Consider the following 26189-nt stretch of genomic DNA (forward strand, 5'->3'; position numbering starts at 1 on the left):
TAGATATCCGAATGGAGCAGTGCTATCTGAAGTGGGATGAAGATGAATGTGTTCAACTTGTCCCTGGAAAGTTCCGGATGGATACCTGCTGCTGTGCTGTAGGTGCCGCTTGGGGATTGGACTGCGAGGAATGTCCCAAGCCTGGGACAAAAGAGTATGAAATATTGTGTCCCAGAGGACCAGGCTTCTCCAACCGAGGAGATATTTTAACAGGCAGGCCTTTTTATAAAGGTAAAATAGCATTTGTGGTGGAATTCCGTCAAGGGCCGTATCATTTGTACATTTCACTTTTCTCCCAACGTGTAATATGTTTTCTGTATAATTTTATGCATGTAAGCATATATAATTTACAATTTCTTCGCTTGGATTTATAGCCCACCTAATACAGTCATACCTTGGTTCTCGAATGGCTTAGTTGATGAACAAATCGGCTCCCGAATGCCAAAAACCTGTAAGTAAATGTTTCAGTTTTCGAACATTTTTCGGAAGCCAAACATCTGACACAGCTTCTGCTTGAGTGCAGGAAGCTCCTGCAGCCAATCGGAAGCCGCGCCTTGGTTTCTGAATGGTTTCAGGAGTTAAACGGACTTCCAGAATGGGTTAAGTTCGAGAACCAAGGTTCCACTGTATAGGTCTGCAGTCCAGTAGATGACATGCCATAAACATTAGGGACTGCCCTTGAGCCATAGGGCTCAAGAGAGCCCTGTTTCTTCCCCTTCCTTGTGGCATATGTATGCAGGCTCTACCTAGGGTATTACAGGGAATGAGAGTGGCATGTTGTTGAGAGCCAATGCGGTGTTGAGAGCCAGTGTGGTGTAGTGGTTAAGAGCGGAGGACTCGTAATCTGATGAACCGGGTTCACGTCTCCGCTCCTCCACATGCAGCTGCTGGGTGACCTTGGGCCAGTCACACTTCTTGAAGTCTTTCAGCCTCACTCACCTCACAGAGTGTTTGTTGTGGGGGAGGAAGGGAAAGGAGAATGTTAGCCACTTTGAGACTCCTTCGGGTTGTGATAAAGCAGGATATCAAATCCAAACTCCTCCTCCTCCTCCTCCTCCTCCTCCTCCTCCTCTTCTTCTTCTTCTTCTTCTTCTTCTTCTTCTTCTTCTTCTTCTTCTTCTTCCCATGTCCCTACCCTGCCCTCCCACTCTGATGCAAGCTATTCAAGCAGCCAGATGTTGCACAGCACAGATGATGCGTGTAGCAGCCTCTCAACTTTCTACTAAGAAAAAACAGCTGTAGAGGACTATTGAGTTTGAGTGAAGCAATGAGGAGGTGTACTGCTTACTCTGCTTTCCCCTCTGGCTATTTTTCTATTTGAAAACCCATGTCTTTCACCAACTATGGAAAGCTAGCTTGGAGAAGAGAGTTAGAGTAGGAAAGCGGCTGGAGGAGAAAAAGCTTAATCAGCCCCTCTCCACCTCGTTCTTCCACAATGTCACAGGCTTGTGACAGGTGTCAGGAGAAGACTCGAGATCTGCCAAGCAATACCTAGTTTTGCCATTATACAAGTCAAAGCAGGGTATAGAAAGGCTATTCTGACTCCACTGTGGCTGTAATTATGAAGCCCTTACTCTACAGTGGCTCTGGGTCTTCAGCACTATCTGAACAATAGAGTGGGCCCTAAAAATAGATAATTTGGCAAGACAAAATATTCCTTTGCCCATTATTATTCAATCTGCACAATCCCTCTCTTATGAATGAATTAATACTCCTCTTCTAATGACCTCCACACACTTGCTTGGTAATTTGACCAACTAATTACCTGTTTTGAGACTAAATCTTTCTTTATTCACTTTCTCTCTCCTATTGACTCTATCAGCCACAGAGAACCATACCATCTGATTAAAAATGTTAATTGTTTGTAAATTCTAACATATATTTGAGAAGATCGGTTGCAGAAATGGAACACCTGGTGCATTTACTAAAAAAGATTCCACTGTTCTAGTTCACTTTGATAAAACAGTACATTTTGAGTCATCACTGTTTGCTCGATAAGTGAGCTCTTGAATTGCATAGAATATGTGAACTCATTTTATCTATTTTCCTCTTGCAGATATAAATGAGTGCAAAGTCTTCCCTGGCATGTGCACAAATGGCAAATGCAGAAACACAATTGGAAGCTTCAAATGTAGATGTAACAGTGGATTTGCTTTAGACATGGAAGAAAGAAATTGTACAGGTGAGTTTGAGATAGGACTCCTTAGAGAAACAATGGTACATGCAAAGGGAGGTTTGAGCTGTCCACTCATCCGCTCCTGGATTGTGGCTTGCATGGCATTCGAGTTTGCATCCTGTAGCAACTTTGCATTAATCTGGGTGGTTGAGAGCTCCTCACCATAGCCAAAGCTTGCAAAGACCTTGCAAGAAGTATACAGTGCTACCTTGGTTTAAGAACAGCTTAGTTTATGAACAACTTGGATTAAGAACGCTGCAAACCCAGAAATAGGTGTTTTGGTTTGTGAACTTTGCCTTGGAAGCAGAACATGTTTCACTTCCTGTTGAGTGTGTTCCATTTCTAAATTGAGTCCCCCGCTGCTATGGGAAAGCACGCCTTGGTTTAAGAACACTTTGGTTTATTCCATTCCTTCCTGGAATAAATTTAATGATTATCTAGTTAAATTTGTTAAGTTAAATTAACTGAAAATAGCTTGCAGATACTGAATTGGCTTAGGATTTTATTTATGTTAAGTGATGAATTAATATGTTTAATTCCATAAGGTGAAGATTTAAGGATGTTAATGTTTAAGTTAAATTTCATAAGAATTGGGATTTGGAAAACTGTTAAAAGGACATGCAATAAAATTCAACCAAGGGGAAGCGAGCCGTTTACCTTCCCGCTGGAGCGGTACCTATTTATCTACTTGCACTTTGATGTGCTTTCGAACTGCTAGGTTGGCAGGAGCTGGGACCGAGCAACGGGAGCTCATCCCATCGCAGGGATTCGAACCGCGACCTTCTGATTGGCAAGTCCTAGGGTCTGTGGTTTAATCCACAGCGCCACCCACGTCCCTATGGGGTATAAATAGTATTGTATTATTATTATTATTATTATTATTATTATTATTATTATTAAATGCTACTGATAGAGCCCAGAGGGAAAGGCATATGGAGAGCAGCAACCGCAGTAAGAAAGAGGAGGTGGGTACACTTAGCGTTGGAAAGCCTTATCTGCCATTCCTTTCCTCAGTGAGTTTCATGAGACCACTGCTTGCCCTTGCATTTATTTATATAGACTTTGAAATACTTCCAGCTAATGTTCAAAACTATCAAGCCCCAAGTTTCAGTGCAAGATTGCTTTTGTTTCAGCCCCTAGAACACCTCAGTCCAAGAATGCTGGGCCCAACCTGTCCAAACAGCCATTGACTGTACCATATTTCAAAGTCTCAAGACTTGAACTTCTGAAGATTGAACAAGGATATTCCAGCCATTCCCCTGTTATCATCCCAGATTTACTAAATTTGCAATGTATCTTTCATCTTTTTATAACGCTTTGCAGAGATAACAGTTTGGGCAAGAAATCTGGTGACAGTTGGGTGCTTGGAATGATTGCTTAAAATAACAGCATCTACTGTTACCACCAATGGTGCTCCAGGTGTTGTACATCCAGTATCTTCAAAACGTGGTCTCAACACACCAGGGAACATTCTCACAGGTGCAGTTTATCGAAATTGCTGTATTAGCAGGATGACTCCCAAACGGATCCCAAGCTGTCCAAATCAATTAGTATCTAGCATTGTCCTATAATCAAAACCCATTCTTTTCACACCAGAGCAAATCTGAGGTTGAGGTTTTGCTTGAGACTTTCTACAACTGTGATGAATGGATGTGTGCACAGTGGGTGGTTGCACATTAACAGTGAAAATCAGTTTGTTCTGGAACTGCGGAAGTCAAATGTGCTGGGGTAATATAAAATGTGGGTGGTAAGGCATGTGAATCAAGGCCTTTCTAGATGTTAATGTTGCTATAGCTGGTGACTTCCTTGTTTTTCTAATGATTGCATTGATGGGAAATGCACTTGCTTGGCTTAGCTCTTAAGTCTAAAGCAATTCTGAGAGTTGGGAAGGAAAATATCACCCGGAGATTGTATCCCTCACAAATGTCAAGACAGCTTTCTTTGCCTCTAGAGCAACACCACCTTGCAGGATCAGTCATCTAATTGAGGGGAAATCTCCCAGCCATCCCAAACTATTTCTGCTTTATGGCCAGGAAACACCGCTTTTATAAAGCTCCTCAAAGTTCTTCAGCAGACTTTTAAACTATTTTAAAGTTTTCCTGCCATTCTTTCTAGCATATCCCTTCCGCATCGTTTCCTCTATAATCTCTAGTAAAGGGGCTGAAGGGCGACATGGGTGCCTCTGTGGGTTAAACCACAGAGCCTAGGACTTGCTGATCAGAAGGTCGGCAGTTCAAATCCCCGTGACGGGGTGAGCTCCTGTTGCTCGGTCCCTGCTCCTGCCAATCTAGCAGTTCAAAAGCACGTCAAAGTGCAAGTAGATAAATAGGTGCCGCTCCGGCGGGAAGGTAAACGGCGTTTCTGTGTGCTGCTCTGGTTCGCCAGAAGCAGCTTAGTCATGCTGGCCATATGACCCAGAAGCTGTACGCCGGCTCCCTCGGCCAATAAAGCGAGATGAGTGCCGCAACTCCAGAGTCAGTCACGACTGGACCTAATAGTCAGGGGTCCCTTTACCTTTACCTTTAAAGAGGCTGAAGCTGAACTTATACAGAAAGGGAAGAAGCATTGAAGGCTAATCTCTGTGAGACCTTCTGCCAATGCAAGACCTTAAAAATCTCAAAGGCTCCCGACTGCTTGCCCTTTTTACCAGACTTGGACACTACGCCTGAGAATTTTGTCTCACCTCTTCAGCCAGTTTGGGGAGCATCTGTCACCCCACAGATTGCATGGGCTTCCCTGGCTTGGGAGCTGGTGAGCTTGGGTCAATTTCCGAGTCAATTATTCTGCCCACCCCCCCCCACCCCCCGCATCTAGAAAGAGCAGGAAAGAGAAGCAACAGACTTCCCTCTGTAAGAGATGACTTGCTGGTCACCATTGACTCCTGTTCCTACCCAGCCCATTGCTCTGGAAGTATATGGCAACGGGGAAGAGACAATACCCAGTGTGCAGCTAAGGTGAACTCTTCCTTTTTACACTTTCTGTGGCTCAAATCAGCAATTCCAGGATGTGATCTAAGCATGGAGCTGAATGGAACAGTACTCAGAATAATTAGAGTTGATGGATCCATGCCTGCGGAGAGTCTAGTTGGACGCCCATTTGTGAAGTTTAAGCTATTGCTTTCCACTCAGGAGGCAGCGCCCTGAGATCAATTGCTCGTCACAACCACTTCAATTATTTCCCAACCGCTTCAGTTATCAAATTCCGTTTTCAGATATCATGATCTTTCTTCCTACTGTATTTAGGATTCCTGACACTTTGATATTTCAGATTTTAAATATCTCCAGTATTCTTTGCAAATTATTAAATGAAAAAATGGATTTAAAAATGGATTGTCTTTTTTTTTTTAATTATCCTGAAACTAGACATTGATGAGTGCCATATCTCACCTGACCTCTGTGGAAGTGGTACCTGTGTCAACACTCCAGGCAGCTTTGAATGTGAATGCTTTGAAGGCTATGAAAGTGGATTTATGATGATGAAGAACTGCATGGGTAAGTAAACGATGAAGGTTTTAGTACACATACTACATATACATTTCAAAGCTTGTGTAAGACATGGTCATAGCTATATGACCATTTTTCATACCACCTGATTGTGCTTACAGCCAGCAATTATGTATATGAAGTATTATAAATATCCTGTCCCTTTATGGGCACAAGGTAACCTTTTGTGCCTGAACACGTAAACTAGACATAACATTGTGTACTTGTTTTTGGATTAGTGGTTAAATGATCTGAAAGTTGTGCAAATGACAGTATATAGAACAACACATTTCCCCATCATCACAGTAGTTGCAACAACAGTAGTTCCTTTGTTTTGCTGCCTACAGCCATTTGCTAAAATGAGTCTTTCATATAAAAGAGGAAAGAAAACTTTCTTTGAATATTTGATAGCAATATATGTAAGAAATTTAAAATAAAACAATTCTTCATGATCTAGGTTTTCAAATTGCATGAATTTCTTTAACCTAATTATGAATTTGGGAGTCCCTCAGGTGAATAAATCATCCAATTTCCTGTATTCTATACAATTTTATGTTTTATTTATTATGAAATCTGAAGGATATAAGTATCATTGTTGTTATGAAACAGCCTCCTTCTCAGGGAGTCAGACGTCCCTAATTACTTCCAGATGTTTACAATCTCTTACTTCATCTCAAATTGTCCCTATAACAATATTTCCCTTATATTTTCTTTTCAGATATAGATGAATGTGAGCGCAACCCTCTTCTCTGTAGAGGTGGCACGTGTGTGAATACTGAAGGAAGCTTTCAGTGTGACTGTCCTCTTGGGCATGAATTGTCTCCATCACGCAAAGATTGTGTGGGTGAGTTTCAGGTGTCTCTGAATGAAATGTTCCTTGTTCTATAGCTAGTAGTTTTTCCTAGCTATAATGATAACTTGGTTCTTAATATGAATTTGTCTAGCTCCTAATGCTTTGATGAATGGCAAATCGAGTCTAATTTTCCTCTGAAGTTCTTGGACTTGAAATGTAAAATGAGATTTTGCACACATGCAGCCAGAGATCAGCCTAACCATAAAGGTCTATTCACAGAAATTATTTAATATTGAACTGTTAATGAAACTCTTACTGGTTGCTATAAAATGTTAGACCAGACCTTACCCAAGCAGTCTATTTCATCTGTTTTTGGTCCATGTTATGAACACAGCCAAGCTGAGCTTTTCAAGTCTGATTTTGGCTTTTTGCTTTTTTAAAAAAATGCCATGGGGAACTGTGAAGGCCCTTCATATTTGGCAAAGCAAAGCAAAGCTTCCAGTCCTTCAGGTCAAGGAAGCTGTGCAATCTGTGAGCTTGTCTGACCAGGACAACAGAAGTCCCCCAATCTAACTGGTGACTGGCCGCTGGGACCACATAACACCGGTTCTGAGAGATCTGCATTGGCTCCCAGTACGTTTCCGAGCACAATTCAAAGTGTTGGTGCTGACCTTTAAAGCCCTAAACAGTCTCGGCCCTATATACACCTGAAGGAGCGTCTCCTCCCCCATTGTTCAGCCCGGACACTGAGATCCAGTACCGAGGGCCTTCTGCCGGTTCCCTCATTGTGAGAAGTGAGGTTACAGGGAACCAGACAGAGGGCCTTCTCGGTAGTGGCGCCACCCTGTGGAACGCCCTCCCTTCAGATGTGAAGGAAATAAGCAGCTATCTTATCTTTAAAAGACATCTGAATGCAGCCCTGTTTAGGGAAATTTTTAATATTTAATGCTGTATTGTTTTTAACACTCGATTGGAAGCTGCCCAGAGTGGCTGGGGAATTTCAGCCAGATGGGCGGGGTATAAATAATAAATTATTATTATAAATTAGCTAAAGGCTAAGCAAAATCCATTTTGTCCACACTGAAGTTTAATACAGATTTGAAGCTCCTTGTGTCTTTTTTTTGGGGGGGGGGATACTATTTGAATTTGTGTGTTATTTTGACACATGGAAACATTCAGAATAAAGTTAAAACTTCATATCAGAACCCACTTTCATAAAAATGTTAACTTTTAAGTCTGTAACTATATTCTCAACTTCCCAATGGCCAGTAATGTAATTCTTGTTTTTCAGATATTAATGAATGTTCTCTTAGTGATAACCTCTGCAGAAATGGCAAATGCGTGAACATGATTGGGATGTATCAGTGTTCATGCAATCCTGGGTATCAGGCCACTCCGGACAGACAAGGGTGCATTGGCAAGTATTTTATTTTTATTTCTGCACAAATGTTTCTAGTTTGTTTCTTTTTCCAAACTTCAATTTCATAACTGTAAATTAAATAATCAATGACAGCATCTTTCAGAATTCAAGCAGTGGGCATGCCCCTCTACTCTAAAAAAACACCCCATTTTTACTCTTTATTGCTGAGCTATATTTTGCATTCTTATTTTATGTTAACTTTATTTCATTCACTGTTGTCATTTCATTCTAAAACCACTTAGGTACTTAGTGCCTACTGTCTTCTGCTGATAGGAAGGAGAGAGTGGGGGGAAATATGAGGGATAGGTGGGATGCTTTTAAACAAAGTACCAAATAGATCTAATAATCTGTCCACAATATTCCCTCCCTAGATATTGATGAATGCATGATCATGAACGGAGGCTGTGACACCCACTGCACTAATTCAGAAGGCAGCTATGAATGCAGCTGCAGTGATGGATATGCTCTGATGCCAGATATGAGGACTTGTTCAGGTAAAAGAATGAAGAGTAGCGTCTCAGTTCTGTTCTGCAGAACTGCATCCATAAAACATTGGAATTGTGTTTGAATTTCCTTACTGTATGATGCAGTGGTTTGAAGAGCAAGCCGTGAACCAGAAGGTCTCTATTTGGTTCAAATGCAATCTTGGCTATTTCTAGGTGGAGATAATGACCGCTCTCCACATCAAACGGAGGGCGCCCTTTGCATGCCCGTGCTCAGCACCCCTGATCCTATGTGACTCCCGGCAGAGCGCTCCTGGAACACTTCCCCAAGTAGCTAACCTTGAGGTTCCCACCAAACCTCAGTTCAGATAACCAATTGCGATTGGGGAGGTGGAGCCAGGGGAGTGGACCAAATAAGGGTCCACTCTTTAAGCATAAAGGGTATGGAGCCTACCTGAGAGCTCTCAGTCAGGCCTTGTGCGGAATCCTTAAGTCCAGCGATGTCCAACAAGTCGATCCTGATTGACTGGTTTATCCCTGAGTGAACGCTATTGATCGTGGTTGATTGAAGGCTCCCTTCTGATCGCCGGTAGCAGAAAGCATTGTGTTGAAAGTCTCTGCCCCCTGTGGCCCTCGCTCTGTCCATCTGTTATATGAAATGTGCAGTCGTTAGCTCTACTAAGCTTTCCTTTACTGCTGCGTCTGCTTGCTAATAGCGGTGTTGGTTCCGAGTGTTTCATGCCTCTCCCCGAAAAAGGTCACCAACATTTTTCTCCCCTAAAAAAAGTTCAGCAACTTTGGCCTGCCCTCCCTCCAATGACAATGGGTACATCACTGCCGGTTGTTTTACACTGGGAGTAGATTGCAGTCTCTAGGGAGTTGGATGTGCTTGCTTCAGTCTATCTTCCCTTCTGTGGCAATCCCAGGGTTCCTTGTTAAAGGGGTTGTGTTGAGGGGAGTCACTGGCCATACACTGAAAGGTTGTCAGTGCACTCCCCTGTGTTGCGGTAAAATGGGGGGCGGGTTCTCTGCTTAAACATACATATTCCAGAGCCAGCCTAATCCCCAGATAGATTGGTTAACCCTGATGTGCCCCAGATCCCTGGCCAGGGACTGGGAGGGATAAATGCCCAATGCCTAAGCCAAGGTCTTCCTACATCTGAAAATTTAATAAAGTTGTGGCCAATTTTAATCCCATAACACGTTGTCACAAGTCATTATTCCACTTGGGTGTTGCCTGGGGTCAGGGGGTCTCCACCTGGGCATGCAATGGACTTAATAGGTGCCCTTAGAAAAGTGATAGTTTCTCTTGAAGTTCTACAACAAGTTCCTGACAAGTTCTACAGCACATCAGGACTTAATAGGTGCCCGTAGAAAAGTGATAGTATGGAGAAGATTGTATAGGCTTATCTTGCAGTGTTGAATGAATAGGTGACGTGGTTCACATGTCATGCCAACCACAATTTGTCATCACACAAGTGAGCCCTGGGCTCACAAGCTTTGTTTTTCTGCTTGCATGCTGTAAATCCCTCCTGGCTGGAAGACTTAGATGTGTGCTTGCCCTCCAAATTGTTATTGGAAAACACAGTTGGAAGCTCATTCCCAATTCTGGCTTGGAGGGCAAACACAAATATTACCTTACCAATTCAGGTGTTAAATCAGGGAGGAAATCAGAGTGCATAAGGGGAGGAGAGATCAGGAAAGTCCAAGGCTTGCTCATGCAATATCAACACATGCTTTTTCATTACATATGAACTGGCATTGTGTAAATGAAATGTCTAACATTCTACATAAATGCTAAGCAGTAGTATATATGTTAGCACCATTAAAGCCATGTAGATATATAGCAACAGGCTAGTAACAAACTTAGCATGGCATGGTTTACAGAAGATTTGTCTGTTCAGAATTTCACAGTGATAAAATTTTCCTATAGACATTGATGAATGTGAAAACAACCCAGATATCTGTGATGGTGGGCAGTGCACCAACATCCCAGGAGAATATCGATGTCTTTGTTATGATGGATTCATGGCTTCTATGGACATGAAAATATGCATTGGTAAGTAATTTAGAGGTAGCTTTCAAGAGTTGTAAATATATTGTTAATGTGATTTTTGATTCTCAAAAATAGAAACCTTTTCCTTAGGGGAAAACACTAATGTAGCAACTTAAGATTTGTTCTTGTGACTACTTCACAGAAGAAGGTTTAAACCTCATCAAAAGAAGCTAACTAAAATGTAGTTGAATCTTGTGGTGGTAAACTGCCCTAGATTCCCTTCTGACTGTCCTGGGAAAAGTGTTTCCTTTTTTTTTTAACCTTCAAAGCTGGGGAAAGGTGGCAGTAGAAGCAGCACAGAACAAGAAGTAAGGTTTTCCTTCTCCCTCCCTTACAGTCATCCTGACAAGTTCTACAGCACATCAGGACTGAAAGAACAATAATAGAAATTGGCATTGCCACCAAGAAAACCTTACATATTCCAGCTCTCTACTGATCTGATCCGAAAAAGGGATTGGAAGGCGCTCTTTTAAGAATCTCAGAAGTTAACTTATGAGCTAAGCTCTGGTGTCATCCTCTTTGATGATAACCAAGACAGAATAAAAACTAAATTCCTTGGAGAATATCATTCAGTTGGCCATTATCAACCAGTTAAAATATAGCACACATTGTTCCTATTTCAGCTGTTGTGTTTTTGCAGAATAGAAACTTCCTCCTGGCCCAACCAGACATATTCAGAATCTATACCTTCCCTAATAAATATTCATAAGTCTACAAGGAAGGGCAATTCACACTTTGGGAATCTTGAATACTAAGGGCTAGTTCATGGATGATGGAGAATATATTAATGTATTATAAAAGTAATAGACTTCTTAAAGAAAAGTAGCTGAAATAATTCTGATTTATTTTTTGAAAACCGATTTAGATTTAAGCAACTATCAGGTCTTATGCTTCAGTAATACTTTTATTCATGTATATCTTTTTGCTACACTGAAGTGTCTCATTTTCTCATTGGTTCCTATCTTGTTGCTTCATACAATGATATGATCTAGTTGAAAAATGTAAGATAAAAATAATGTATAATTCTTGGTATATTTAGTACGTTCATTTTATAAGATGATTTATTTTGAGTGACTTGACTAACGAAGAACAAGTTTTCAATTACTAACTAAGCTATATTAACTTACAGATGTGAACGAGTGCGACCTGAATTCCAACATCTGTATGTTTGGAGAGTGTGAGAACACCAAAGGATCCTTCATTTGTCATTGCCAGCTGGGTTACTCTGTCAAGAAGGGAACCACAGGATGTACAGGTATGATATACTTCGCAACTTGCTTGAGAACCAAATAGTTGTGGCATAGTTCTTTGCAGGTAAAGGTAACGGTAAAGGAACCCTGGAAGGTTAAGTCCAGTCATAGGGGGTTGTGGCGCTCATTCACTTTCAGGCCAAGGGAGCCAGCATTTGTCCGCAAACAGCTTTCCAGGTCATGTGGCAGCAGGACTAAACCGCTTCTGGCTCAACGGAACAACATGACGGAAACCATAACACACGGAAATGCTGTTTACCTTCCCGCTGCAGCGTTACCTACCGTATTTTTCGCTTTATAGGGCGCACCGGCCCATAGGGCGCACCTAGTTTTTTTTGGGGGGGGAATAAAGAAAAAAAATTATCCCCCCCCCCAGGCGCGGGAGTTCCCGCCGGGCTCCCAAGGCTTGTGGATATCTACCCGAAGCCCGGGGTGCGCTGCGAAGCGCTCCCCGGGCTTCGGGAAGCAGGCTGCTATCTGCTAGCCTGAGGAGACCGGCGGGAAGTCGCACCAGGCTCCCAAGGCTTGCGGAGAGCTTCCTGAAGCCTGGAGAGCGAGAGGGGTTGGTGCACACCGACCCCTCTCGCTCTCCAGGCTTCAGCGAAAGCCTGCATTCGCTCCATAGTACGCACACACATTTCCCCTTCATTTTTGGAGGGGGAAAAGTGCATCCTATAGAGCAAAAAATTCAGTATTTATCTACTCGCACTGGCATTCTTTCGAACTGCTAGGTTGGCAGGAGCTGGAACAGAGTAATGGGAGCTCACCCCATTGCAGGGATTTGAACCGTCGACCTTCCAATCAGCAAGCCCAAGAGGCTCAGTGGTTTAGACCACAGCGCCACCTGCTCCCCCTACCTCTTTGTACACGCACATGTCTAATTGTGGGGAAGCAGTCCTGCAGAACAAAACTCAGAACTGCAGTTACTTTTGAGTTTAGTATGCTCCTTAAAAAAAAAAAAATTAGCTATTAGTACCATTTTATCAAGTAGCACTGCTTTTGTGCTCCTACTGAGTTCCCATTGAAATGCTTGGCATATTGCAACCATTATTTTTGAAGTATTTAAGGCTGCAAACCTATACATACTTAGCTGGAAGCCCCAAACAACACAGTGAAGCTTACTGCTCAGGAAACATGCATGGGATTGTACTGTATGCATCAGGGCTTTTAGATAACAATCTATGCCCTTTTCAATTGGGGGCATGGGAGGTTATTGTTTTTGTTTGTTATTATGATACACATTTTTGTGTTTTTATACTGTAATCTACCTTGTGATCTTTGGTTAACGTGCAATACAGAAATTTAATTAATTACAACAACAAGAACAAGGCTTAACCATTATAATTCTGAATTCTTTAAGAATATCATTGTGAATTACAGTTATCTGGTTCACATATGCTAAGCCAAACCTTGATTTAGTAAGATTGTGCAAACGTGGACTCCTAGAGTCCATCACAACCACTTTCCTCCTTTTTTGCTGCTGTACTACACTATGCTAAGGCTTGTATCATCTGAGCCAAGACTCATGGTTATGCCCTCTCTTCATTAACCATGAGCAGTTGCCAAGGATTACAGATAATTCCTAAAATCAGATACTGTTCTAATAAAATCAGTGTGGAATAATAATGCTGGATGTATTATATTGACACTGTTTCCAAGTTTATCTTGGAACAGAAGATATCTGTTATTCTGAATTCAACTTTTTAATGTGCAACTTTTCTTAGATGTGGATGAATGTGAGATTGGCGCCCATAACTGTGACCTGCATGCCTCATGTGTCAATGTCCCAGGAAGCTTCAGGTGTAGCTGTAAAGAAGGATGGATTGGAAATGGAATTAAGTGTATTGGTGAGTAGAGATGAATTGATACAGTTGTTCAGCTGACAAGATGGTAGGCCTAAATTACTTGGTTATTTTTAGAATCATTGGGTAGGTTGACTGGAGGTGGGGATGGCTGAAGTAGCTATGGAAATGTTTCACCCAGAAACAGAAGGCGGCATTTTTGATTCTTCAGGCTTCTCTTCCTATTTGGGTCAGAAATGGGGCCAGCTTGCTGGTTGACTCCTTCATGGAAGAGAGTATCTGTCTGTCTCCCATAGAGCTCTTAGTTTATTTTAAAACACTTTTTTGTTAACTCCTCACCTTCTCTTTCTTGCCTAGCTGTCCTAGGTAAGAATGGGATTCTAAATTGTCTAGGGAATGAGAGCTCCAAAACTTTCCACACTATTGATATGGATATTCCACTCCTGCTTTCTCCTCCCATACATTCTCCTCCTTGCTGAGTTGCCAGGTTCTTTCAGTAGGACCATCCAGCCTAGCTAGAGCCAAGGTGATATATTGTTTTGTTAATATTCTCGCCTGGAGAATATTATGATCAACTACAGATTCCAACAATAGATGTGCCATTGGGCACTTGGGTGAGAGATGTCATGAAGGAAACCCGAAAGATCCCTGTGATAAAAATGGAGAAGCCACACCGAGGCATGTTCAGTGTTGTTGTGTTCATCAGTCACCAACTCCATCTCTACAATGTTGACCCTCCTGACCGACTTGCCTCTTTGAAATCAGTTTCTAAGAATCTGAAGAGTAGACCGAAAAGGTTCTTCTTATCAGCCACCGTCCTAGCAGACTCTATTATAGCCTCTAATGTCAGAAACAGAAGGAATGTGTACTTAACACGGCACGAATCTAGCCATAAGTGGTGCCTGATTGCCACACTGTTTTCTGGCACCAGCTTCTTCGGTGGTGCCAGTGGAAACCAAAAGTAAAAGAAGTCTGTCCAAACTGCCAAATGAGAGGACGGAAATTCCCATGTCTTATTAGTCCTTTTGGGACTTGCCAGCATCTCAGTACCACTTGGGAATCTACCAGCTATAAGACTCAATAACCACATTCCATATATTCCAACTGAAATTCCTCACTGATCTCCCCTGGAAACTGTTTGTCATCCAAGGTTGAAAGCAAACTGTTCTAGCAGGAGATAGGCTGCCCCATTGCCATTATGCTGTAATTGTCTGTCTCATGTGGTTGGTGCCTCAGTGGAAACAAGACCACACTGATCTATAGTGTGAGAAAGACAATATGAATAGGATACGTGCTGGAGTATTCAATGGGCCTAAAAGACAACTTTGTGGTTCCAACAAAATCCAAATTTGTAGAGAAACTCCTGAAGCAAAATCTCTCCCTAATCTCCCACCTCAGGAATATTTTGGTGATTTTCATAGAAGATGTCCCTTAATCAACTTAATCAGCGCATAGCCCCTGCTTCTCATCTGGATAGGAGAGGCACTTTTGAAGTACAGTGGTACCTCTAGTTATGAACTTAATTCATTCCGGAAGTCCGTTCTTATCCTGAAACTGTTCTTTACTAGAGGCGTGCTTTCGCTAATGGGGCCTCTTGCTGCTGCTGCACCGCCAGCACTGTTCTCGTCCTGGGGCAAAGTTCTCAACTCGAGGTAACTCTTCCAGGTTAGCGGAGTTTGTAACCTGAAGCGTTTGTAACCTGAGGTGCTTATAACTTGAGGTACCACTGTATTGAGAATACTATCTTCTTCCCTAAGAGAGAGAAATTTCTGATAAGAAATTTCCCTTCTTTCTAGAATGCCTCAGTCTATTATAATTCCATGTTTGTGAACATTTTTCTATGTGAAGTCTCCAAAGAAAGTAAAGCCATTTTCTTTTCATGATTTCTTACTTACTTCTTACTGACAGGAGATTGATAACATTGTTAGAGATGGCCTTTGATGACAATTGTTAAATCCAATCACTTATAGAGCAGAATATTAGTTAAATATTTACTCAGTGCTAATGAGTTGATGTTTAAAATGTAAAGATTATAAATGAAATGGAAGAAACAAAAATAATTTTATGGTTTCATGTCATTGAAAGGTTATGAGAAAGCAAGTTTGAATTTAACGCTTTGGGCAAATTTAAGCTAAACTTGCAGCTTGCAGTCAGAGTTAATTAGTTCAAAACAATATATTTGAGATTAATTCCTACCCTCCCTCCCACTGGTTCTTGGCACTCTTCACCCCTTAACAATTGCCAAGTCACAATGTTGCAGTGATAATTGAAGCCAAATCTGGCTGAAATATCCTAGCAAGGTCTAGATTTAGACCTAGTAACCCTATGCCCCCTTGGCTCCCTTGTCCACAGCCCTCCAAACTCCTCTACCCATAATGGATCCTGGAGGTTATGTGCTCTGCTCTCCTCATCTATACTGCCCTTCTCAGGTGACCTGTTGAGCCTCCTTCATCATCTCCTGTGTACTATGCCTGCCAGCCTCCCCACTCCTGTAGGAGTGCTGAACTTGTCCACTTTCTTTCTCTTGGTAAGCACCAGCATACATGCATCAATGTGGTGTTTGGAAGGAGAAGAGTCCCTTTCATTTATGGTTGAAAAAATAGTTCTGCCTTAGGCAGCCATCTAGAATCATACAGCAATAAAGTCATGCCTTGGATTAATGAATTGGTGCATATATATATATATATATATATATATATATATATATATTCTTATTATGGTAACCATTATAACAGAGGCATGCAATATAAATGAAAAAGTGTTTAAACAAAATTGGTAAAGTATTGAAAATGTTCCACTAACGCTGAACATAGCAATAGGCAGATCAATTTCTGAAGCTACCTTCATTTTGAGTCAGACATTGATCCATCTCAGCCCTACATTGTTTATTTTGTCTGGCAGTGGCTCTCTAGCAGAAGTCTTTTCCATCACTTACTACCTGATACGTTTAGCAGGAGATGGCCGGGTTTGGACTTGGGGACTTCTGCATGCAGAGCACCAGCTCCTTCACTGAGCTGTGACGCATGATGGCTGAGAGCCAGTTCTGACACTCTTCGAACCAATTGTGCAAGCAGGCTACTCCTGTGGAAATCCCTGTTTCTGTGAACATGTGCATCCTTTTTCTAGTTCCTTTGTGTGTGTTTTTCTGGCAGATCTTGATGAATGTTCTAACGGAACACACCAGTGTAGTGTAAATGCGCAGTGTGTGAATGCTCCTGGATCATATCGCTGTACCTGTGCAGAAGGATTTACTGGAGATGGGTTCACTTGTTCTGGTAAGAGAGATTTAAGAGAGTTTAAGGAAATCATTTTATCTGCTTGTTTCCTTTAGAAGCAGAATTCAGAGCTCCAGCAACATTGTGAGACCAGGTTTCTCCCCTGTACTTAGTTTTCTGCATACCTAGTTGTGTAATTTCTTAACACGGCATTTACACCGAAACTACTCTGTAATGGATAAAACTAGCATTTCCCCTAACGGGCTCTAAATATCAAACAGAAATATCACTGCTCATTTTCAACTAAGGTGGAAGCACCAGTTTTGCTTTATGTCAAGTAATACTTAACAAAATTATCTAGATATGTTTATAATGGACATTTGCTGACCAAATCCCTTTTGATACGTTGAACGTCAAACTTAATTATATTCAACAGATATTGATGAATGTGCAGAAAATATTAATCTATGTGAAAATGGACAATGCCTGAATATTCCTGGTGGATATCGTTGTGAGTGTGAGATGGGTTTCACTCCGGCTTCAGACAGCAGATCTTGCCAAGGTAACTCACCACTATTCCATTTGCATTTTCAGGGTTTGGAATGTATTCCAGGAGGGAAACCACAAGAAGCACTGAAAAGAACATTCAAGCACAAGCTTTGCATAGAAAATACATTTTTCTAATCAAGAATTACTATGCTGTGCCAGCTCTGATAAAAGCTGCCTTAATTTTTAAAGACTTTGCATGGCCTTTGACCAAAAACCTTGCAGCTACATTTGGACTCATCTTCCTTGTATCAGTTACTAAAAGACATGTAGAAAAGTACTGCATTCAAACAAATGTTTCTTATTGTAGAATGTGATGAGGGTATGCAAGTGCATGCTTGTTCGCTTCCAATAAAACCACATAAGCACAGATTACGTTTTCAAATGCACATTTGCATTCGATGACAAATTATTCAGAATATGTACAATATTGATGTGTGGGTAACTAATTTATATATATATATATATATTATCCTTTCAGATATTGATGAATGTGCCTTCCAGAATATCTGTGTGTTTGGTACTTGCAATAACTTGCCAGGAATGTTTCACTGCATTTGTGATGATGGCTATGAGCTGGATAGAACTGGAGGAAATTGTACAGGTATATAATAAACACATCACACTTGAAGAATGTAGCAGTAGAAGAATGAGATTTTGTTAAATAAATGTTTACATTTTTGGCTTTCTTTAATGGCAGCCAGAATGTTGGTGGCTGTGAACTGGAAGTGTAAAAACGTATTCATTGGTTTAGGAGAATTTCAGAAATATCCCTTTGTGGTTAAACAGATACATTTTAGGAAGTACAGGTAAGTCAAAAAGTTGATGGAGAAGTTTGATGAAAACTGACATTCATTCATTCATTATGAAATGAGAATGCAAAACTTTTAGCCTCTTTTCTTGAATTAAAATAGTGATGATGATGGTGATGATTAATAATCATAATCATAATAATAATAATAATATACCACCCTATACCCGGGGGTCTCAGGGCAGTTCACAGAATAAAATCAAGATATAAAACCACAAAATACACAATAAAAGTAAAAACAACAACCTAATAGCCCCCCCAATAGCTAAACATAAATTTTAAATTTTCTTCTTCTTCTTCTTCTTCTTCTTCTTCTTCTTCTTCTTCTTCTTCTTCTTCTTCCTGCCTTAGACATTGATGAGTGTGCAGATCCTATCAACTGTGTTAATGGTTTCTGTGTGAACACGCCTGGAAGATATGAGTGCAACTGTCCTCCAGATTTCCAGCTGAACCCAACAGGAGTTGGTTGTGTTGGTAAGAATATTAAATAAATAAGTAGAAAGGTTAAAGGATTCCATATGAAACAATATTGATTCATTACTTAAATACAGTGGAACAAATTCTGGAGAAATGTACTTCCCACTCATATCACATGAACTGTGCAAAAAAACCCAAACCAGGATAGATGCTGATTTCAAAATCCCAACTGTAAATGGATTCATGATGAATTAATAAATTTATAACAAATATAATACAATTTTTTGTTTCTTTACCATGTCCAATCAAAGTCAGTAAGGTTTTATTTCTACATACGATTTTCAGCAGGCTCTTATTTTCTGCTATGCCAAGAGCTGCCTCAATATATTGGAGATAGGTAATTGAAAATTAATAAAAAATATATAAAAAAAGAACTGCCTCAATGAAGGACAAGATTGGGTAGTGTGGCAATGCACCTAATTATCCCCTATTGATTATATGATGCAAAGATCATTCTCATGCTAGTCTGACTGGCCAACATCTTTGAATCAGGGAAGGATATTTCTTCCTGGTCCTATTAGCAATGTCCCTTGCAAAAATGGCAATTGCTTTTCCCTGAGACTTGCGGTTTTGCTCATTTATCTGAGTCTTTTGTGCTTACTTGCTCCCTAAACACCTATTTCCCATGTACTTTTCTCTCATCGTGGCAAACTAGGAATTAGATTCTATCAGGTGATTTTTGAGGAACTGGGTCTGAGTGTTCCTGCCTTCTGGTGAGACGAGGAGAGCTGAGCTAAAAGACATTTTGGACCTCTTCCAAGTCTTACTCTGTTATTTTGTGATCTTGTTACACTGACAAGACCCTTGGCAGTCAGTTATGATTTGCTTTACCCATTTCCCCCTTAGATCATTTAAGAACTTTTCTGGTGTTGCAGCTTCACATTTAGGTCAAAGCTGAGAAAAATTACTGAAGTTAATGTAAGATTATGAGGTTTACTACTGAAAGCATTCATGAAGCGTGTTTCACATGACTGTGGCTGGTGGGCACAACTGTTTTCCATTCATTCTCCACAGATAATCGAGTTGGCAACTGTTACCTGAAATATGGACCAAGAGGGGATGGAAGTTTATCCTGCAACACGGAAATTGGTGTTGGAGTCAGTCGCTCCTCTTGCTGCTGCTCTCTGGGAAAGGCCTGGGGGAATCCCTGCGAGACTTGTCCGCCTGTAAATAGCAGTAAGGAAATGACTCTCTTAGACGCAAGGACGAAAACAAAAACTACTAACAGTATATCATAAGGAGTGAAAACCATTTCATGTGGTTGCGTTTTATACATGACCAGGCGGCGACAGCCCCAGCCCCCAAGGATCATAAGGAAGGAATAAAAACTGACAACATTATATGGAATTAAAATTGGGCCACAACTTTATTAAACTTCTGAATGTAGGAAGACTTTGGCTTAGGCCTTGGGCGTGTATCCCTCCCAGCCCCCCAGCCAGGGGGGAACTGGGTCTCATCAGGGTAAATGGGATATGGGGGTGGTCTGCGAGACGGAAATGTAGCAGGCAGCCTAGCCCCTATCACCGCACACAGGGTAGTTCACTGACGACCTTTCAGTGTATGGCCAGGGACACCCATTATATAACCCCTTTTAAGAGGGGGACCCTTGAATCACCGCCACGGGGGGGTGAGTCCCCACTTCATGCCCCCCCCCAATATAGGGAAGAAAAGACTAAAGGGTTCCACCCAAGGCCATAACTGCCAAAGTTGTGACAAATTGCTACGGGGAAGACAAAACCTGCCAATGCAGGAAAATTTCTTCCCGGTCCTTCGACAGCAACCAGTCAAAGACCACCTGCTAAACAGGAAGAAGAAGTTAACCTGCACACAAGAAGCATTAAACAAAGGGAGGATAGGGAGGGTGAATCTCCAGAGCCGACTGCCTGGCTATTGTCAGCTCCACCCCCTATTTATAAATGGGGCTGGTCCCACCTCCCAGCAAGAAACTTGATTACTGAGGCTGGGCGTGAACCTTCACAAATTAACACTGAGAGGCAAGCCAGCCCCTGTTTGCCAGTAAGCTCCCTGGGAACTGTAGCACCACGTGCGATCCTGCAAAGGGCACCCACAACGTGAGTGCTCATTAAATAGAAAAGCATGCCTAGGTTCTCAGATGTGATTCATAAGCCTTGAGTGCGGGAATCAAGGATCCCAGCTTTGCTTGTGACAGCTTTGCTTGTGATGGCCTTAACTTAAGTACCTTGTTAACCTAAGTATCCTTTTTTCTGTGTGTAAAATTGAAAGCATGTTTAGGGTCACTAATATAAAGTGTTTTGCCATGTACTTAGTGGGAGTTTAGAACAACTGCTGTTCTAAAGCATCTGCAAAAGACACCAAAAATTATTAGTAATTATGATCTTCCATCAAACGTACTCACCTCAGATACATGGTATGGACACATTGAAAATATTTGTTTTCCATATTGTGTAGAACAGCTTTGGTGGGAAAACAGCTGCATGGACATGAAGTATGTATGGATTGTAAGAGTCTGAAAGGACACTACACTGAATGGGGTCCCTATGTGCTGCTTTCCAGACAAAGTTATTATAAATCTGTGTGATTTGTTGTGGGGTCAAGAATAGAGGCCTTGACAGTCAAAACACAGTTCATATTAAGATGATAAATTTCATGAGCTGTGAACAGGGCTATACAAAAGAAAAACAACAACTGAAGCCATCTTCCCACAGCCTTTTGTTTAATTTTTGCTTGTGTTCTTTTCTCTGTAGGTGAATATAATACTCTCTGTCCAGGGGGTGAAGGTTTCAGACCAAATCCTATCACTATTATTCTAGAAGGTAAGTCCTTCCTTCCATCCATCCATCCATCCATCCATCCATCCATCCTTCATTCCTTTCATTTTTACAACAATTTTTTATTGGTTTTTAAACAAATACAAAAACAAGAACCATTAAACCCTTTTGTTAATGTCTCACTGTGTTTTTAATTACATTGGAAGCTGCCGGGCAACCCAGTCAGTTGGGTAGGATAATAATAATAATAATAATAATAATAATAATAATAATAATAACAACAACAACAACAACAACAACAATAATAATAATTTAGAAGTATATATAATGGTGTTTGTTGTATCCATTGACTTTAGACATAAACTTACACATTCAGTGTCCAAACATGTCACTAAACATGACCTCTCCACTGAGAAGGCTGAGTGAGTGGTATAACAGGGTCTTGATTTCGGTCATTAACATAGTTAAAGAAGTTAATTCTTTTAAAATAACTACTATAGCTTTTTATGACTTAAACAAGAGTCAAGTTCTGTAAAATGTCTATAATGGGGAGGTAGTGAAATCTGTTAGTTCCATAGAAGAAACTAAAATGTATGTATCTTGTCAGCTTTGTTTTAAAGTGCTGGCCATTTCAAGCATATATACTTCTTAATGGCAGCACGTTCAACTGAGTTTTTCCATCTGTTAAGAGCTTCCCAGCAATCTGCAAATTGCTTTATAAACTTTGAGTTCCTAAATTGTTTTGGATTTTGGCAGCTTTACTGCTAAAGGGAAAATGTAATGTGTGGTGTTCCTTTATCAGCTGCCTTAATCTTATTCATTTGGCTCATTCTGAGTCTGTTAGTTGTGTCTACTATCACCCTATCAAAAAATTAATTGGAAGCATGACTCAGACTGTTCTACAACTGATCTTTTAAGCTTTCAGCATCCATGCAATGTACCAAAAAGTGATAATTACAGGGCATATGTTCCTAGGTGATAAAATATGATGCAACCTGGCCATGGTTGAGCACAGTATTTGAAGACCCATTGACTTTTTGGGAAGACTTTAATTTATATTGCAATCCTTCGTACTGCGGTTAGTGGGAGTTAAATGTACTTTGGCTGGCTCATACTTTTATCAGATCTTTTTCATAAAAAGCTGAGCAGATTTATAAACAAAAACAGGCAAAAGTCATTCTCTGCTAGCCATCTATGCAAGTAGTCTGCTATAGTCTTTCATCAGCAAAAAAAAATGCCTTTCTCTCTTAACACAGACATTGATGAATGCCAAGAGTTGCCTGGCCTCTGCCAAGGTGGAAACTGCATCAATACATTTGGCAGCTTCCAGTGTGAATGTCCCCATGGGTACTACCTCAGTGAAGAAACTCGTATCTGTGAAGGTAACAATTCTTATCTTTTCTCATAGTAGAGCACCCATTTCTTCTCAAACAATATTCTTCCCTGCAGACATTTCTCCCCGCACCCCTCACCCGAAAGCTTGCAGATAAAATGCAGGTACTAGATCTAAAGTTGTAGATTTTTAGGATTTGCAACTTACATTTACACATTCAGTTATTTCTCTTTTCTTTTTAAACTAATGACTTTAGTGGGTTAGGATTATAACTTGAATCCCACATACTTCCTCAAGATATTATGCGCCCCTGCATCTGCTTTTTGCTGCAAGTAACATCTTCATAGACGAATTACAGCTTCAGATGTTACTTGTTGTAACAAAACTTAGTCGAGTAACAGCTTTAGGTGGCTGATTTTTTCAGTGGGAAAGCACTACAGTGTTCCCTTGGTTCCTGAAAGGTTTAGTTGTAGAACAAATTGGCTCCTGAATGCCGCAAACCCAGAAGTAAGTGTTCCGGTTTGTGAACGTTTTTCGGAAGCTGAACATCTTCTGATTGAGTGCAGGAAGCTCCTGCAGCCAATTGGAAACCACGCCTTGGTTTTCGAATGGTTTCGGTAGTCAAACGGATTAAGTTCGAGAACCAAGGTACCACTGTACAAGGGGCGGGTGAACTCCTACCATGGAACTCCATAGCTACTTCAGAAGAGGAGGAAAATCCCAAACACGGGATTCAAAGATGGTGGATTCATTGTTTAACTCTTACGTAGCCTCTTTGTCCACAAATGAGAAATACTTGTTTGGCAATTCAGTTTGGCCTGACATGTTGTTATTTATTGAGCACTTGTTTGTTGTACCTTAATTGCTTATTGAGTCTCCCTGCCCTCCCACAGATATTGATGAGTGTGTTGCACATCCTGGCGTCTGCGGTCCAGGGACATGCTACAACACCTTGGGGAACTACACATGCATTTGCCCTCCGGAATACATGCAGGTGAATGGAGGCCACAACTGTATGGGTATGTTACCTTTTATATTTCCACTTCCTACCTTGATACTGAGAAGAGTTTGAAGACCAGATGAGTTCCTAAAATTTAGGCCCAGTTTACACTTAACAGCTGTTCCTATGCAGCTTCCTCAGTAGCACATAGGATCTAGAATCCAGTTTCGCAGCTGGACAGCATTCACGTGAGACCACCATTGGTGTTGGAATGGCTCAGAGGAATATCTGGCTTGGTCAAAGTCAGTTAAACTAATTTTTGTGGAAATGTGCATGTTTGTTGAAATCATAGCTGTCAATCTTCCCATTTTTTGTGGGAAATTCCCTTATTCCAGCACCATTTCCCGCTGCTTCCCGCTGCTATCCCAGATTGTTAGATATCCTGTAGACTGTCCCCGGGACAGGTGAGGCTGCTGATCCCTTATTTTCAAGGCTGCTGTTCCCTTATTTTCAAATCTTAAAGTTGACAGCTATGATTGAAATAGCTTAAGTCATAGCTTGAGGCTGCATTCCTACATCTGTCCAGAAGATGGCTGTGGGGTCTCTGAATGTGTTTAGGTGCCAGTTTACTAGTGGAGAGGAGGTCAGAAAGTAGGATAGCATCTATGCCTCTGGTAAAGCCTCTGGTTCACCACTAGAAAGTTCTGTGGGTACAGATGTATCCCCAGTGGGGTTCTGGTGGTGGGTGGGTGCCTTGCAGAGCTTGGGATCTGCAGGATCTAAAGCCCATGACATGTGCTCAAAAAAGGCCAAGATTCTAGAGCTTGCATAGTTAATTTCCCTTTCATTGATTTCAATGGGAGATAAATAGGGAGAAAGACAAGAGGGGTGAAAAAGGCCTCCCCACATATCCTGCCCTAGATATATCAAGCTGTCAGGACAAGGGAACTGGTGGTAGGTCTGCCACAGATTCTCCCCACCCCCCAATTCCATCGAACAGCTGTGTAAGTTACTTTTATTGTGTATTCTGGATCTTATAACTCAATCCTGATTATGTCTACTTCAATTAAGCATGCTTATAATGGGTGCTCACCCAGTCCCAGGGTGGGTGGTGGTTGCAGCCAGTCACAGCCACCTCTCAACTCCCGGGAGGTTGAAAATGCTTCCTTATGGCAACCAGCTAAAAATGAACCAATTCCCCCATCGTGGTTGGGAAGATCTAGCATCTGCCCCAGTCCTCTTGAATAAAACACAGAGAATAGATCCAGCTGGAGTTATTCTGTGTTCCGAAACAGGAAGCTGAAACAGGTAGATACTAGATGTCTAGGAAAAAAGAAAGCCAGTGCTCAAGATCCAATTGTTATATGTTTCATACTTTAAAATACCCATTTAAAAGCATGAGATTTCTACATGTACAGATATGAGAAAGAGCTTTTGCTATAGAAGCTACAATGGAACGTCTTGCGACAATGAGCTCCCTTTCAACGTGACCAAGAGGATGTGTTGCTGCACCTATAATGTTGGGAAAGCCTGGAACAAACCTTGTGAACCATGTCCAACTCCAGGAACAGGTAAAAACTAGACTTAACAGGGGATGTTGTAAAGACTCTTGAGCCCAAATTAATATTAAAATATATGCACCCCTTCCTGAACAGATTCCAAGAGAGCCAATACAGTGATATATTATTCAGTCATTTCATTGGCAGTCAATTTAAGCAAACACAATGTTCAGGAGCTGTTATACCTCCCAACAACCTAGTGAATAAATGTAGGCATCAGGGATATTAAAAATATTAGTTTCATTTGTTTCAGTTTCCTGGCTTTTTTCCATTTAGTTGAAAGTGCATGTGATAAACAGTTACCTGTATATTTCTTTCAGTGTTTTCTTAAAAGAAGTTTTCTTAAAAGAAAACACTGGAAGAAAGATACAGGCAACTGTTTCACATAGGATAAAACTTACGAAAACCCAATAGCTGAGATATATTAGTCTATCTCTTTGATAACAATAGGAAAACAAAGCAGTGCAGTATTCCTTTCATCAGTACGGATAGAGGAAATAAGAACTGAAAATAACATTTTTCCTTCCCCAGAAGTATTCTAAGCCAATGTCCTTCCTGTCACTAATCAAGATGGGAAGAGAGAAGAGCTCAAAGTCCATTATTTGTACATCAAAATTATTAATCTTATATGATTCCACACTGGGGGTTTTCCTTGTCAGTGTCTTTCAGTTTCCAAATTCTGTCAACATTAAAGCTAATACTTGGATTAAATAACGTATTTGTTTATGGCTACATTGTGGGGGGGGGGATCCTCTTATTCAATAAAATGGATTACTGCTGTTTGTAAATGGATTGTTTGTCCAAGAGTTATTTTTATATCCAGCCTCCTTGATTCCACCCCACTTTCTTTCCTTTCAAGTTGAATTCAAGTCAATATGTGGAAATATTCCTGGCTTCACATTCGACATCCACACAGGCAAAGCTGTTGGTGAGTTTTTAAAGCTATGTTCAGATTAATGAATGCAGCATGAATCTGAAACCTAGAGGCTTTTCCCCCTCCCACCTATCCCCTTTTTATTTATTTATAAGATGTGTGGAAAACGTAACATGACAGGGAAGACGTTTCAGCTTTTTATGTATAAAGTTCCCCTATATGGATTTTTCCTTTATACAAAAAGCATTCATTAAAATTAAAA

The 26189-nt window shown here is 41.0% G+C and overlaps 1 protein-coding gene across 1 annotated transcript in view; it reads left to right on the plus strand.

Moving 5' to 3' along the window:
• FBN2 (fibrillin 2) overlaps positions 1-26189 on the plus strand; it is a 136950-nt gene that overhangs the window by 83738 nt on the left and 27023 nt on the right. Inside the window, exons 24-42 of the mRNA XM_079995931.1 lie at positions 4-231; positions 2057-2182; positions 5539-5667; positions 6377-6502; positions 7743-7868; positions 8243-8365; positions 10248-10373; positions 11500-11625; positions 13345-13467; positions 16575-16697; positions 17074-17199; positions 17665-17787; positions 18346-18468; positions 19486-19647; positions 21198-21266; positions 22478-22603; positions 23448-23573; positions 24913-25065; positions 25913-25981. Coding sequence (XP_079852057.1) covers positions 4-231; positions 2057-2182; positions 5539-5667; positions 6377-6502; positions 7743-7868; positions 8243-8365; positions 10248-10373; positions 11500-11625; positions 13345-13467; positions 16575-16697; positions 17074-17199; positions 17665-17787; positions 18346-18468; positions 19486-19647; positions 21198-21266; positions 22478-22603; positions 23448-23573; positions 24913-25065; positions 25913-25981 — 2433 coding nt within the window. The remainder of the gene's footprint in view (positions 1-3; positions 232-2056; positions 2183-5538; positions 5668-6376; positions 6503-7742; positions 7869-8242; positions 8366-10247; positions 10374-11499; positions 11626-13344; positions 13468-16574; positions 16698-17073; positions 17200-17664; positions 17788-18345; positions 18469-19485; positions 19648-21197; positions 21267-22477; positions 22604-23447; positions 23574-24912; positions 25066-25912; positions 25982-26189) is intronic.

This window comes from Podarcis cretensis, assembly GCF_951804945.1.
Source record: "Podarcis cretensis genome assembly, chromosome: 11".
NCBI classification, from domain to species: Eukaryota; Metazoa; Chordata; class Lepidosauria; order Squamata; family Lacertidae; genus Podarcis; species Podarcis cretensis.